Consider the following 15,829-nt stretch of genomic DNA (forward strand, 5'->3'; position numbering starts at 1 on the left):
AAGCTAGCATTCAGAATAGTGGATTTGGAAAAGTTGCCTCAATTGTGATGCATGCAGCAGGAAGACTAAGTTGGCCGGTCAATGGCCACTGTGACTGTAATTGCAATATATTCCCCCACTGGGATCAGTATTCCAGGTGGTTATATTCTAGAGTGAAAGCATTTGTTGCTGACTGAAATTCACTAAAGTGCAAATTTCTGGCTCGTTAGCTGTCTTTAGTAATTTACGGCCCTGTAATTATGCCCATTGGAATTTCTACGGATTTTTTTTGTCCTGGGATATTGCAATGTTTTTAAGTTTGGCTGATGAATACATTTTTTTTAAAAAGCCTTAATCTGATAAATATAGCTCAAGCCCTGAATTATTTTCCATTATTGAATTCCAGTAGCTGTTATTTTATAAAGCATTGCTCAAACTTAGGATTTTTTTTTCCAATTTTGGCTCTTTCTAACAACTCTACATGTGCATAATGCTGAATGTTTGGAACTGTTGGCATATGTGTGTTTCTTATCTTTTCATTGTTAGATGTTAAATTGATGTCTTTACTGCAGAGCTACAACTGTGTGCTGTGAAAATTACTCCTCCACATTTTAGGGCAGTTGCTACAGCACCAAGAACCACCCCCAGATACCCTTTCTGCATTTGCTTTCCCTGTGCAAAGTAAGTTTAAGCACTCCACACTCCTTGACCAAATAAATTGGCAGCAACTGAAATACTAAATGCTCATATTGTCCTCTGAAGTGACTCGCTTGTCATTGGCATGGTCTAAACCAGTTTCAACAAAGATTCAACCCCCAACATCTGTTCTCTTCTTCCCCAGAAACCTGGCAAGTGCTACGAGTGTTCTCTGTATCTAGATTTGCAGCATCTGAAATATTTAGCATTTTTAATAAATCAAAGTCAACAAAGTGTGCTCCATACAGAATTTTGGCTGGTGCTGCAGATCCAGTTATGTAATATAAGCATTAGAATGGATATGGCACTGTCCCAACACAATCGAAACTGCCATTATTAGAAGCCTACTGAGTGGTATTTTCATTGTTTTTTGGATGAATAAGTGAGCAAAGTGGGGATGAAGCAGTGAGGAGACTTAGCTGAGAACTTTAGATGATGACTACATCCATAACTTGAAGCTCTACATGATGTCAGGGACAAATACAGGTCGGGTGTCATTTATCCGTGTTTCTAAAAATCGATGAGACCTAAAAACCGAAGGTCTTTTTGAAACTAGACCCAAACAGCTGTAGAAACAGAGTTCTGGCCTTTTTGGGGGAAAACAACTTCACTTGGCCAAAATGCAGCCTAATGGATCTAAAAAGGTGAAGCTTTTTGTTCAAAGACCCAAACTCTGTTGTCTACAGGTCTGTTCAGGCCCCTTCAGGTCCTTTGGAAAATACACTAACGTAGCTAACAATGAAGTTATATTCAAGCCAAGGTAAGTTTTGATCGAAGGGCTCAAACAGACCCAAGTTGGACCTGTATACATTAAGACCTATGAAAACCAAAAGTATCCTTTATCCAAGAAACAGCGGATCCCAAGGTTTTTGGATATAGGAATCGTGACTTATAATCTGTATGTATCAAATATTTCAGACTGAAACTGAAGCGTGGTGCAAATTTTGGAGCGATTCACTTCTGATTCAACTCCGGTGATAATTATAGGAGTTGAGATAATACTTGCAATTGTGATATATATGTAACAACCAAAAAAGCAAAGGAAGAACAAACAACAAAAACTTCCTGCATTTGCTTCTGTGACTAAACAGGACAACACATTTACGATTATGAATGATGACTTCACCCAACTCTGATCAGTTGAAAGTGAGTGTAAGTTAAGGACTGCCTGACTGTCTGTCACACTGCTAAAATATGGTACTAATGATCACAAATGACTTGACTCAATTGAACCCTTTTCTATTAATCAAGTAAACTGTCTTATTGTGTGTCATTGTCTGTGCAAAGTGTGTGCGGAATTTAACCTGAGAAGCTAGCTGTGTTAGCGAAGTCTACCATCCAAGCTTCAGCACAGACCTTGTCACAGGGAAACAGGATGAAGTGATGTGATTTTGCACAAATTGAATTGTTAACATTCTTGATGCGTCAAGGATGTTGGCTGTTAAGCTAGCTTGTTTTTTCAGATATATTTTATTGAATTCCAATTTTACTATCTGCCATGATGAGGTTTAAATCCATGCCTTAGAACCTTGACCTTGGGTTCTGGCTTGCTAGCCCAGCTGCATTACCACTGCGCCACTGCTTCCATGTGGATGCTTCTTCCAATCCCCATAATTGACTTGCCCATCACAGCACTGACCCCAGTAAAATCCCTCCCCATATCTGTCCTGAAGGTTTGTACACTATAGCCTATTCCCCTGCCAACCAACTTAGAAGGACAGCTCCGACTGATGAGTAACTGGGCCCTTGACAGATCTCTTTGCAGCTCCGCAGTGACATGCTGCTAATACCCAGACTCGCTGTCCTGGACCTGTAGGACGCATCATGGTCCATCTTTTGGACCATAATGATACAGAACCGCACTCCCACTCACCCCGTCCTCCAAAACCCCCGATTGCCGTAAATGGCCCATTGACCATTTTCAAGCTCCAGGACTGATATTGTGCCTTTGACTGACTATGGCCACACCCCTGATAATTGTTCCCCTGAACGAGGGCTATTGCCCTTAGCCTTCTAGATATGGCCATTTTAGTTGAAGCACACTGTTTGATGTGTAAGCTGCTGGCCCATGCTGTAAGTCTAACATTTTAATGTAACATGATTCCACAACAACATGTCCACTCCCTTAATTGTTCGTTGTTGCGAACATGACCGTCTGCCTGGATTTGTTTGCACCAGAAGGCAAGGCAAAGCAAAAATGCTGTGAGCATGTGAGTAAGTATGGTGAGTGAGTGCAAAGAACAAGCTAGGTTCCCTGAGATACATTTGTTCTCAAGTATGAGATGTGCTTTACGTGCAGGAAAAGGAACTCATCAGTGACCTCCAAACTGCCTAATTGAAGAGCTGAACTATTGTGCAAGAGTTTGAGATATGCCATTGTGATGTGTTGAGACTGGCACTTTGAAGTACTGAGATGGGAAGGCAGTTAATTCACATGAGGCATACTATGAGGTATTGGGAATGCTGGCTAAGACTGGAGATTCATGACACCAGCGAGTTGCAACCACCTGGCACTTGTTTTAGGCTTTCTTGTTGGGATTGTCACCATCTAGTTTCCTTCCATTGCCTAGGAAAATGGTAACTTATGAATAAAGTGGAGGCACACGGTGTGAAAATGAATTGAGGCCTGCAAGATATTCTTGGGAATGGGCAATTGGGAAATTGTTTTGTAAAAAACTGGAGAGGCAGGCAGAAGAGACCACTCTGATTCTACATTTTCCTATGTTATTTTTCATATTAATATTCTGGTGCCATATGTTCATTTGAAGTAGGGTTAAAATAAGGATCAAACTAGCATTTTACATTCTAAATGTCCCTGGGTTTTGTTGCAGGCACAGCACAGAGATCGTTTCATCCAAGAACGCTATGGAAAATATGACATCAGTGATCCATTCCTTGCTCTACAAAGGGATTGTGAGTCAATCAAGGATGGAAACTGTGGTGACAAGCAGCCTGTGTGTACCAACCCACTGTCTGTACTCAAAGTGGTAATGACACAGTGCAAGAAGATGCAGGAACGAATGGTATCCCAGCTGGCTGCTGCGGAGAGCAGACACCGAAAGGTATTGCTTTAAGAAAAACGATATTGCATGCTATATTATTTCCTGATTATGCAAGTTTCGAAGAAGGGGTTTGGGACTAAAACTAAGCATAATTGCTCTCTTTCAAAGAGATAGCATAGACAGAGCTGCAGAATAGCTCCTTCTGTGTTGTAGGTTTTTACGATTCTTCACATCCTCGTACTGTCATTATTGGGGGGGTCCGTTAGCACGTTTGGCCGAACAACTGATATGCGACCCAGAGTGACATCTACATTGTGAGTTCACTTCCCACACCGAAGGTCCGATCTTTTCGACCTCCCCTGAGGTTAAACCACTACCAGCCTTGTTCCTTTAATAAGGGAGTAGTCTTGTGGTCCTCTGGGACTGTGATGACTTTACTGTCATCATTATTTGTTCACAAGGTGTTTGTGTTGCTCCCTGGGCCAGATCCCTAATTAACCCCGAAAATGGTGGTGAGTTGTCTTTTTGAACCACTGCAGTCTGTGCGGTGTCGATATAATGGTGCCGTTAGACGTAGCCTTTCAGGAGTTTGACCCAGGAATGGCAATATAGTTCCAATTCAGAATGTATGGTTTGGAGAGGTTCTTTGGATAATATGCATTTTCTGTCATTGCCCTTCTTGGTGGTAGAGTTCGTGGGTTTGGAAGATATTGCTGAAGGATGCTTGATAAGTTGTTGCAGAGGTTTGGCTTATGGTACACATCTCTTCCACAGTGGATCAGTGATGGACGAGGTAAATTTTCGATGTGGGATGCAAATTAAACGGATTCTCTTGGATGCTGTTGAGTTCTGTAGTGTTGAAGCTGCAATTTTAGGTTTGGTGGAGAAATGTCCAGGTCGCTCATTTTTAGAACTGTTGCCAGGACATTTTTTACTTAATTCCAGTCAGGAATTCTGTGAATCAGCCAGTGTTTTTTACAGAAAAACCCAAAGCACTGTAGATGCTAGAAATCAAACAAAAACAAGTTGCTAGAGAAACTCAGCAAGTCCGGCAACATCTGTGGAAAAAAGGCAGAGTTAACATTTCGGGTCTGGTGACCTCTCTTCAGTGTTTATTAAAGCTAGCCCTTTGCCCATGCTGCAGAAAGTAGATCCAAAAGTGTTGGTTTATGATTTTCTGAGAGGAAAACCAATGTTGGATTTAGCAATTTGATCACAGAGCACATAAACATCCCAGTCTTATCACCAGGAGACATGAACATCAACTAGCCACAGAACGACATGACCCACTATCACTCGTATCCTTACATACAGATGAGGAAGGACACCACTTTGATTGGGACAACACATCCATCCTAGGACAAGCCAAACAGAGACACGCACGAGAATTCCTGAAGCATGGCATTCCAACCTGAACTCCATCAACAAACACATTGATTTGGAGCCAACCTACCATCCCCTGAGAAAAAGAACAGGAATGACATCACCAACGCAGGAAATGATATCACCAACCCAAGGAAACCTAAACAGATAAATAGAAAGCAGGACATAACACCAGCGCTTCATCAGAGGCTCACTGATGATGTTACCTAGAATGGTGACGAACCGTCTGAAAATTAACCTTCCAGCTCAGCGAGCAAACTCACATCCAGAACCTCAAGCTGAGCTACAAATCTTCCCAAAACTCGCTAAGATCACAGTCTAACAGTGCAAACTGAATGCCAGTGTGGCAGTCCTAAAGATGAATCTATTGCAATTTCTTTCACTCCATCCTGTGAAAATGCCCAACGTAGTCTCAAGTACCATGGAGAACCATGATACCATGCTGAAGTACTGGACTCAGTATGGAATCATATGTTTGAGTTTCCTATTGTACAGTGGAGATTGGACCACCAACTTTTGCGTAGTGCTTTTCATAGCCTCGGGACATCCCAAAATGATGTACAACAATGAAGAACTTCTGAATTGTTGTCACTTTTGTACAATAGAAAGACGAATAGTGAATCTCCAACACTAAGAGTCTACAATTTAATATTGTTTAAGGAACACTCCAGGAAGTGTGTCCCACATTCAGAACTGCCATGAAGCAGTCTGATAAGAGGGTCTCTCAGTTAGCATCACAGTGAAGCAATCTGTGAGGAGTGTCCTGCAGCTTACATTGCAGTGCAGCAGTCTGTCAAAAAGTGCATTCTGGCTCAAGCAAGAGATGTCTTTCATTTGTTTGGGTAGAGTCAAACTCCAATGTTCATTTGTTTCCTTGATATGCTACTGTACAGAACCGAACTTCATTTATGACTGTGTGAATATATCTATATATTTTTATGAATAAAGTATGCCTTTGAAATTTAAAGTCAGCCAAAAAGTGATGTGGGGAAAGAGGAAGGTGCTGGTTGTTAGTACGTTGGTGAGTATTTCTACTATTTGTATTACTTATTTTGTAAAGTTTTTAATTTGAGTTTATATTTTGTAAGGGCAATAGTGCTAATGCCCAGAGAGTACAGGCCTGAGAGTAGTCAATATTATTTGATTTTAAGGGCAATCAAAGTGTTTAATTTTAAAGAGACTAAGATGGAAGGAGAGCTTGAGTCTGACACTCTTTAGTTGCCGTATGTGGGAATAGTGGCACCATTCCAGAGCTCGTTACTAGAACGTGTTTAGGAAATGTCTCCACTGGAGGCCCTGAAAGCCCGAGTTTTGAAGCTGGAGCAGTGACTGGGGACATTGGAACATCCGGATCACGGAGAGTATCATGGCTTCCACATACAGAGAAGTAATGGATATTCACTAGACAGAATAAAAGGATTATGCTGGCAGTGCAGGATTCTCCTTTGGCAATTCCCCCACAAAATCTGCATGTTCTTGTGGGGGATGATCTCTCCATAGAAAATAGCAACGGCCAAATTCATTGCACTCTTAGGCACTGCTGCATAGGAGAGGAAGAGTCTGGGAATGCTATATTTAAGAGGGGATTCAATCATAAAGGGAATTGATACAATTTTTGTTCCCTCAAATGAAACTGTGAAAGTATGTTGCCTCTCAGTTGCTAGGGTCAAGGTTGTCTCAGAATGTCCTGTAGCTGCTCTGGAGTGGAAGATAAACAGCCAGTGGTCATGAGACACATTGGTACCAATGACAGGACATTTAAAAAAAAAAGATCCCTAGAACATTGGGAGTTAGGAAGCAAGTTTAAAAAGTAGAACCTCAAGGGTAGTGATCTCAGAATTGCTACCAGTGCCACTTTCTAGCCTGAGGGAAGAAATAGGAATACACTGGATGAATACGTGTCTGGGAGATGGTGCAAGGGATAGGATTTCAGATTCCTGGGATGTTGGAACCTGTACTGGGGGATGTGGGACCAGTAGGTTGCTGACAGATTCATCATGACCAAGCTGGAGCTGATGCCGTAATGGGAGTACTTGCTAGTGCGGTTGGGGGACCGAGTGGGGTTTAAACTGAAATGGAAGAGAGATGGTAACCTATACAAGGAGACAGAAGAGAGGGGAAGCGACAGCAAAAACAAAAAGACTGGGAAATGAGGGACAAAGAACTCGAGGGTAGGGCAATCTATCGGGGTATAGTACAAAATAATGTAAATGTGAGTAAGAATGTTAAAAAGATGAGCCTTGAGGACTTGAGTCAAATGGGTGATTTGCAATAAAGTGGATGAATTAGTCATGCAAATAGATGTAACTGGGTATGATATAGTTCAGATTAGAGAGGCATGGCTGCATGTTACCAGGGCTAAGAACTTAAAATGTGGGGTATTTAATTTTTTGAAAGGACGGACCAAAATGGTAAGGGATGTGGGGTAGCATTACTGGTTAAAGAAAAAGTTAATGCAAGCAATAGTGAGGAAGGATATTGGTTCCAGTGAAGTAGAATCTGTGTGGTAGAGCTCAGAAATGCTAAGGGCTAGAAAACAGTAGTGGGGGTTGCATATCGACTCCAAACTGTAGTGGTATGTTGGGGAAGCATTAAAAGGAAATTTAAAATGCAAGCAATAAAGGTACAGCTGTGGTTGTAGGCACCTTTTACTCTGTATATAGAATGGCAAAACAATAACAATATCTTACAGGAAGAATTCATGGAATGTCACAGGATGATTTTCTGGATTGATTATATTGAGGAATGAACCAGAGCACAAACATTCCTAGACAGAGTGTTGAGCAATAAGAAAGGAACAATTGGCTGTCTAGCTCTGTGTGGCCCCATGGGGAAGAGTGACCATAATATGGAAATTTTAATTAAGATGGAGAGTGATATAGTTGATTGAGACTAAAGCCCTGAATCGGGTCACATTTTAAAGATATGGGTGGATAACTTTGTACTGAGATGAGGACAAATTTCTTCACCCAGAGAGAGTGAGCCAGTGGAATTCTCTACCACATAAGTAGTTCAAAATATCAAATGCTTTCAGGAAGGAATTTGATGTATTTCGTAAGGCTAAAGGAATCGAATGGAATAGGCAGAAAGTGGGAATGGGGTACTGAATTGGATAATCGGCCATGATCGTGATGAAAGACAGAGCAGGCTCGAAGGGATGAATGCCCTGCTGTTTGTCCTATTTTCTGTATTTCTAAATATTGGCCAGGGCACAGAGAGAACTGCCCAGTTATCTGGGTATCCCCTCAAGTGTGCCTGTGAATCCTGCTTGATCTTTTTGTGTCTTCATTGTCCCAGTTGTGTAAACTTGATTAAATTAATTTGACTTTTACAATCCCTATCACAGTGTGCAGCATTGATTTTTTTTTAAGTTGGATTCTTTGCAGTTACGGTCGGGTTTTCAGTAATTGTAAGTTCAGGGGAAGAGAGGAAATTACATAGAATGCCAGTTGGAACAGAAAATTCCATTTGAATTACTTTAATAATGTGTTGAATCCTTTTTATGGCAGTTGTCCCATTAATTACATGGATTAGACATACACTGCAAATAGTATAACCCAAAAGATCACATCATTTACTGAAAAATGCTGACTAAGTGCCAATCTCAATTGTGGTATGTGAATTGTTCCCAAAGGTCTGCACTAAATGTGTACTCATACATGTTTAATCAGACATTTTGTTCTATGAATCAAGCTATTGCCAATATTAAAGTGGTGAACTATATCTCCAGACAGACTTCTAACTGAAGTGTAAATACCTGCTGCCATTGTAATTCGGGATGTATCATGGGAGAATGGTAGACAAGTTATATTTTCTTTTTAGCTAACCTGGTAAAAATGTGTACTATATTTATTACTTTCGCAGGCCATCGTGAGGCAGCCACGAGAGCTATCGGGCCTTCAGCTAAATAAAGCAAAGTCTCTGCAGTCTAAACACCTGTTAATAATTAGGGCAATATCTCCAAATTTGCACGTGGTACTGTTTGCTGTGAGGAGCATGCTAAGAGGCTGCAAGGTAACTTGGCCAGACTGGCTGAGTGGGCAAATACTTGGCAAACACATAATAATGTGGATAAATGTAATGCTATCCACTTTGGCTGGAAAAACAGAAAGGAAGATTATTGTCTGTATGGTGGCAGTTTAGGAAAAGATGAGGTGCAGTGAGACCTGTATGTCATGGTGGAACATTCACCTGAAGGTTGGCATTCAGGTGCAGCAGGCAGTGAGGAAAGCTGCTGGCATGCTGTCCTTCACAGTGAAAGGATTTGAGTATCAAAGTAAGGATGACTTACTGCAGTTATTCAGGGTCTTGGTGAGGCCATAGCTTGAGTTTTGTGTGCACTTTGTTTCCTAGTCTGCTCTGGTTACCATGGTGTAATGGTGAGCACGCTGGTTTATGAATGCAGCCTATTTCCTGGTTCAGGCATGGACTATTTTCTAAACGGTGAGAAAATTCATAAAGCCGAAAGTACAAAGGGATCTGGGAGTGCTAGTCCAGGATTCTCTAAAGGTAAACTTGCAGGTTGAACCCATGATTAGGAAAGCGAATCTAATGTTGTCATTTATCCCAAGAGGGTTGGAATATAAAAGCAGCGATGTGCTTCTGAGACTTTATAAAGCTCTAGTTAGACCCCATTTAGAATACTATGTCCAATTTTCGGCCCCACACCTCAGGAAGGACATACTGGCACTGGAGCATGTCCAGTGGAGATTCACACAGATGATCCCCGGAATGATAGGCCTAACGTATGATGAACGGCTGAGGATCCTGGCATTGTATTCATTAGAGTTTAGAAGGTTGAGGGGAGATCTGATAGAAACTTACAAGATAATACATGGCTTAGAAAGATTGGAAGCTGGGAAGTTGTTTCCATTAGGCAGGGAGACTAGGACCTGTGGGCACAGCCTTAGAATTAGAGGGGGTCAATTTAGAACGGAAATGAGGAGACATTTTTTCAGCCAGAGAGTGGTGGGCCTCGGGAATTCATTGCCACGGAGCGCAGTGGAGGCCGGGACGTTGAATGTCTCAAGGCAGAAATTGATAAATTCTTGATCTCGCAAGTCACTAAGGGCTATGGGGATGTGGAGTTGAAATGCCCATCAACTATGATTAAATGACGGACTGGATTTGATGGACGAATGGCCTTACTTCCACTCCTATGTCTTATGGTTTTATAGTCTGAGGAAGGACGTTCTTGCTACTGAAGGAGTCCAGCAAAGGTTCACCAGGGTGATTCCAGGGACTGATCTCTGAGGAAGAACTGGATCAACTGGGCTTGTATTTTCTGGAATTTTGAAGAATGAGGAGGAATCCTATAGGAACATAAAATCCTGATGGGACTGGACAGGCTAGATGCAGGAAGAATGTTCCTAATGTTGGGGAGGTCCAGAACTAGGGGGCACAGTCTATGAATAAGGGGTTGGCCATTCAGGACTGAGATGAAGAAGAATTTCTTCACCCAGAGTTGAGAACCTGAAGAATTCTCTCCCACAGGAACCTGTTGGGGCCAGTTCATTAGATGTATTCAAGAGGGCGCTGAATGTGGCCCTGAGGTCAAAAGGATCAAGGTGAATGCGCAGGGGGCAGTTGATCCCCATTGCGAAATTTACAATTGACCTGGCTTCAACAACTATTTTGCAGTGGTGTTTTGATGGGTGTGAGGTTCTAACTTTCTCCTGTCATTTGTGTGAAGAACTGCTCCCCGACATCAACCCTAAACACACTAGCTGTAATTTGAAAGGTAGCCTCTTCCTTTTGGACTTCCTTATCACAGTAAGTGGTTTCTTTCCATCTGCCTGATCAACTGCTTAATCACCTTAAACATCTCTTGGACTCTGTACTCGAGGGAATACTGAATTAGAAACAAGATGGCCTTATTATTGACAGCCCCTTCCAAACCTGTTATCTCTCTCCCACCTAGAAGAGGAAGGGCAGTAGGCATGTAGACACACCAGCTGCAAGGTCCCCTCCAACCTATGCAGCATTCTAGATTGGAAGTATGTTAGCAATCCTTCATTGTTGTTCGGTCAGAACCCTGGAGCTCCCTATCTAACAGCACTGATTGCTCAAATAAAAATAAGAATTCAGCAACAATAATTCTGAAGAAATCATATTGCATTCAAAGCACTTGCTCTCTTTTTCTCTCTCCACAGATGCTGTCAGACCTGCTGAGTTTCTTCCACATTTACTGTGTTTATTATGGCCATATTTGCTGACACCATGGAGCGTGCACTGTAAACTTTAGCGAGTCATTTGCATATGCGTTCTGTACGTGCATTGGCTTTTATTTCTCACATTTTGCCCACCAGCTTTTTCAACTGCAATCAGGAATGGCTTTGTCAGTGATGTTCACATCCTACGAACATAGGGAATTTTTTTTAAGTCCACAGATCATTCTAATGAATCTGTGCTGGACAACCTTCCATTCTTCCTGAGGCCCAGAATTGAACAAAGTGCTATAAATGGAGTCCAAGCAAGTTTTATATAACTGTGACAAACCTTTCAATTCTTATTATTCTAGCTGCCTTGAGATTTAATTTGCCTGTGGATTCTTTTTTATATCTACTTTTAACAACCTGGACCTCCTAAGTCTTTCCTTTCCCAGCTTCTCATCACAAAAAATTGTCTTGATGTCTTTTTTTGGATTCATAATAGATAACTTCACTGGTCAGTAACTGATTTTGCACAGTTTTCAAGATCATCTTGATTGTATCCTATTCTACAATCAAAAGTAAAAATAGACTGCCTGTTCCCAAACTGATGCCTAGACTATTGAAATAATGTTTTAGGGTGTGAATCTCACTTAGTGTGAATCTCGCTTTCTTGGTTTCACCCTCTCCGTCAAGGCAACGTCTGGCTTGTGTTCAGATCTTCAACAGAAGTACATTAATTTTGATCTGACAGTCACAGCTGTTGATGGATTTTTATAGACACCCCCAAACACCAGGCAAATTTATAATTAAAGTTTAAACAATCCAGTACAGCTCAACTGCTACAGTATTCAGGTTTATTGTGGGAGCATTTTTTTAAAACTTAATTACTAGACTTGTTTTCAGCTTAACCTATTATTGTCTGATAAGTCTTCAACTGATTGGGCGTGTTCTAAGACTAATGAGCACTAATGATATACATCAAGTAGTCTGAACTATAAATTTGTCTTAATTGTTCATTTGATGTCAGAATTTGAAATAGAATAAATGTCGAGTGTAGATTGCTTCAGAATGCTTGTATAGTAGCTCATTTTTTGCATTTCATAATGTTACAATTCTATATGGCAAATAGTGAAATGAACTATCTTGTTTAAATTTTCATTGTAATTTTTAACAGTTTTGATGAATGGAGATGGTGCAATCTCTATCTCGGCCGAGGCAGCAAAAAATTTCAAATCTGTTGTGTTGTTCACTGTCAACAAGTTGTAACTTGTGACCAAAATAGCCCAACCTAGCTCAGTCAGAACACTGAAAAAGCAGCAGTAATAGGCCGGTAGACGTATTAGATGAGTGGAAATTAATCGTCTCTTTTTAAATGTCCATTTTTATCTTGAGCTACAAGCAGCCGCTTGTAGTACTGAAAGATAGATGATGTGTTAGATGCTGACCTTTACCACTGGAACCTGCTTTTAAAAATTGATGAGATGAAAAAAATCTGTAGGCTGTGGGGAAATCTGCACCTGATTAGCACTGAAACATTCAGGAAGATTAAGAGAAACTGGGTCCGGGTTCAAACCTGGAAAAGTAGATTGGTAACGATTGTTTCCGAGAGCATTGGGAGAGCAGGCAGGAAAAAGGATTTCAGATTGTCAGAATGTTAAGTGTTCACTGAATGTAAGCGCATGACTGGTGACTCTGGTCACAATTATGCATGGACACTAACTTGAGTAACATTTTCTGAAGAAAGCAAGGATCCCTGGAAGTCTAATTAAACCCAATCTTTTAGAATCTCATGAGCCAACATTGCAAACACATTATCTCAACATTACTAAGTTGTTGATGGACCTTGTGTGTGGATTGATTGTGTTGGGTGTTTTATATTTTTAAAAAATCAAGGCTACAGAAAAAAGGCAGAGTGAGATCAGTTGATCTTCTAGAGAATCAACACAATTGCCCAGATAGCTTTGTTCCATATCGTAAAAACTGTAAACACAAGCTTTCTGTGAATTTGCTTTAAGATTTAGTGGTTCATGATGTTTCAGAAAATGAAATCAACAAAAATTATGTATGTGGAAAGTTTTCAAGAGCTTTAATTTTTGATTAATGTTGATGCTTTTTTTCTGCAGGTTATTATGGATCTGGAAGAAGAGAGACGAAGACATGCTCAAGACACAGCTGAAGGGGATGATGTGACCTACATGCTGGAGAAAGAGCGTGAGCGACTCACTCAGCAGGTATAATGCATCCATGCCAGTGTCTCTGCTTAGGTTTATTCAAACAGGTTCAATCTATTCTGATCCCCTTTTGTTTTTGAGCAAGAGTAAATTCACACTTTTGCTGAAAGCATGGACATAGCACCCTTGTAAACATGTAAAGTAAAAACACATAAAGTGAAAGTACTCTACAGGTAAGGTAGCATCTGTGATGAAGGGATGCGAGAAACCGTGAACTGCTTGGGTCATCGACCTTTCTTCAGAACAGGGCATTAACTTGGTTCCGATTTCCCCCACAGATGATACCTGACCTACTGAGTGCTTCCAGCATTTTGTAACTATTCGCGGTCAAACTTGGAGTTGAAGTGTATACAAATCATAAAAAATAGGATAAGGCCATTTTGACCCCTCAATCCTGCTTCTTCGTTGAATTAGAACATAGCTGATCTATTTGTGGTTTTTAACTTCACTTTTTCCCACCTGTTTTTGGGTTTGATCCCCTGAAATATGCCCTCTTTTTCTTCGCCCCAGTATGCGGACCTCTGAATTCCATGCATGGCAGCAACTTCTAAAACTGGAAGTTAGTGCATCATTGTGTGGGGAGCCTTGGAGCAGAATTGCAGCTGCGCAGTTTAGAAGGAACACTGCTCCCCGTTACATGAAAATCTCTCTAATTTAGCCTTCCAAACATTCAGTTATTCAGCCTCCACCGGTCTCCAGTAAAGACTATTCTAACGACCATATGAAAGAGAAATTCCTCCACATTTCTGACTTTAATGGAAGACTCTCTATTATTCCCTAATTCTTGATTACTTTCCCCCATGAAATCTTCAGCATATACGCTGTCAAATCCCCCCTCAATCTCCTTTTTCAATAAGATCACCTCTCATTCTTCTAAAGTCCAATGAGTATAGGTCAAATGTCCTCATTACCACTTACAGTGCAATCATTTAATTCTGGGAATCAGCCTGGCAAACGTTTTCTGAACTGTTTCCAGTGCAGCTAAATCCTCCCACATGTAAGGAGACCAAAACTGTGCAGTGTTCTAGGTGTGGTCACTCTAATACCCTATGGAGTTGTAGCAAGACTTCCTTGCAATAAAAGCCAAAATTCAATTTGTTGACCTAATTACTTCCTAGTTGCAGGGGCAAAAACAACATCTGAAATCCAAAAGCACAAAGAAACTGTCTTGGTTGAGCCCTCAAACTGGAAATTTATTGTTCCACAGGATAGCATTTTGTCTATGTGACCGTACTTCTGAAGATAGACCTGGAGCTGAAGGCAGCTCCATTGAATCTATTTTTATAGACTTAGTGACTAAGCCAAGTTATCATCCAAAATATCTGGAAAATTAAAGATAGGTGTTCTGCAACATCTCCTGTCTAAACTATGTTCTGTCTGCAAAAACAAAACCCTGAGCTTGCTACTTCAAAATACTACCCTGTTCCCTGGCCAACGTCCATCTCCAGCTTGCAGCAGTGCTCCAGCGAAGCTCAGCCTGGAAGAACAGCACCTCACTGTCCGCTTAGGACCTTTCAGCCTTCTGGACTCAATATCGAGTACAACTTTAGGGTTTGAGTTCTTCCATGTCCTTATCCCAGCTTCACACCAGGCCTTGTTACAACATAGTTTGCTATTGTTAGCCACAAACAGGCCACATTAACAGCTATTCACCCTCCTAGCTGAATCATTATCCAGTCTTTTGTCTGTCCAACTGTTCTTCTTCTTTCTCTCTGAGCTCTAACCCCAATCACCTATCAAATACTTCTTAATCCCCTTCCCTATCTTCTGTATGTAAACTAACATTTTCCGAGCTACTATCGGTTCTGACGAAGGGTCACTCGACCCAAAACGTTAACTCTGATTTCTTTCCACAGATGCTGCCAGACCTTTTACAGAAATTTGTTTTTATTTCAGACTGAGTTAAACCCTGTTTAAAACTTCAGTTACATCCTCTTTAAGCCTCTGTTTCTCTAAATAACTGTAACTCCTGGAGCCTGACCTCACAACTACAAACTATTTTAACCGGACTAGACATCTGATGTGTTTTTCAGCATCATCTCCAGAGCCACCATAATGCTTTACCAATATGAGGATTGAAGATGGGGCTCAGTTCTTCATGTAGATATACCAAAACCTATGTAGCTTCATACTTGATAGTCTTTTGAAAATCAACCCAAAATTAGCCTAAAAATAAAAACTGTTTGCTTTCCCTGTAGCCAGCTTACACTGTTGTGCACCTTGCGTCATCAGCACTCAGTCTTGTGCCATTGTGATAGTGACCGCTTTGGCATTCCTAATTTTAATTGTGGCACCATCGCTGACTGTGCCTTCAGCTCTTGAAGTCCTAAGCTCTGGAATTCAATCTCAAAACCCATTTACATCTCTGCCTTGCTTTGAAACCATT

General features: G+C 41.0%; 1 protein-coding gene across 3 annotated transcripts in view; it reads left to right on the forward strand.

The window, feature by feature from the left end:
* Positions 1 to 15,829, forward strand: part of cttnbp2nlb (CTTNBP2 N-terminal like b) — a 103,620-nt gene that overhangs the window by 52,678 nt on the left and 35,113 nt on the right. For all 3 annotated transcript variants that reach the window (XM_059653325.1, XM_048553265.2, XM_048553266.2), the window contains 2 exons: positions 3,507 to 3,737; positions 13,336 to 13,443. In XM_059653325.1, coding sequence (XP_059509308.1) covers positions 3,507 to 3,737; positions 13,336 to 13,443 — 339 coding nt within the window. The remainder of the gene's footprint in view (positions 1 to 3,506; positions 3,738 to 13,335; positions 13,444 to 15,829) is intronic.

The sequence above is a fragment of the Stegostoma tigrinum genome, chromosome 21, assembly GCF_030684315.1.
Source record: "Stegostoma tigrinum isolate sSteTig4 chromosome 21, sSteTig4.hap1, whole genome shotgun sequence".
In the NCBI taxonomy this organism is placed as follows: Eukaryota; Metazoa; Chordata; class Chondrichthyes; order Orectolobiformes; family Stegostomatidae; genus Stegostoma; species Stegostoma tigrinum.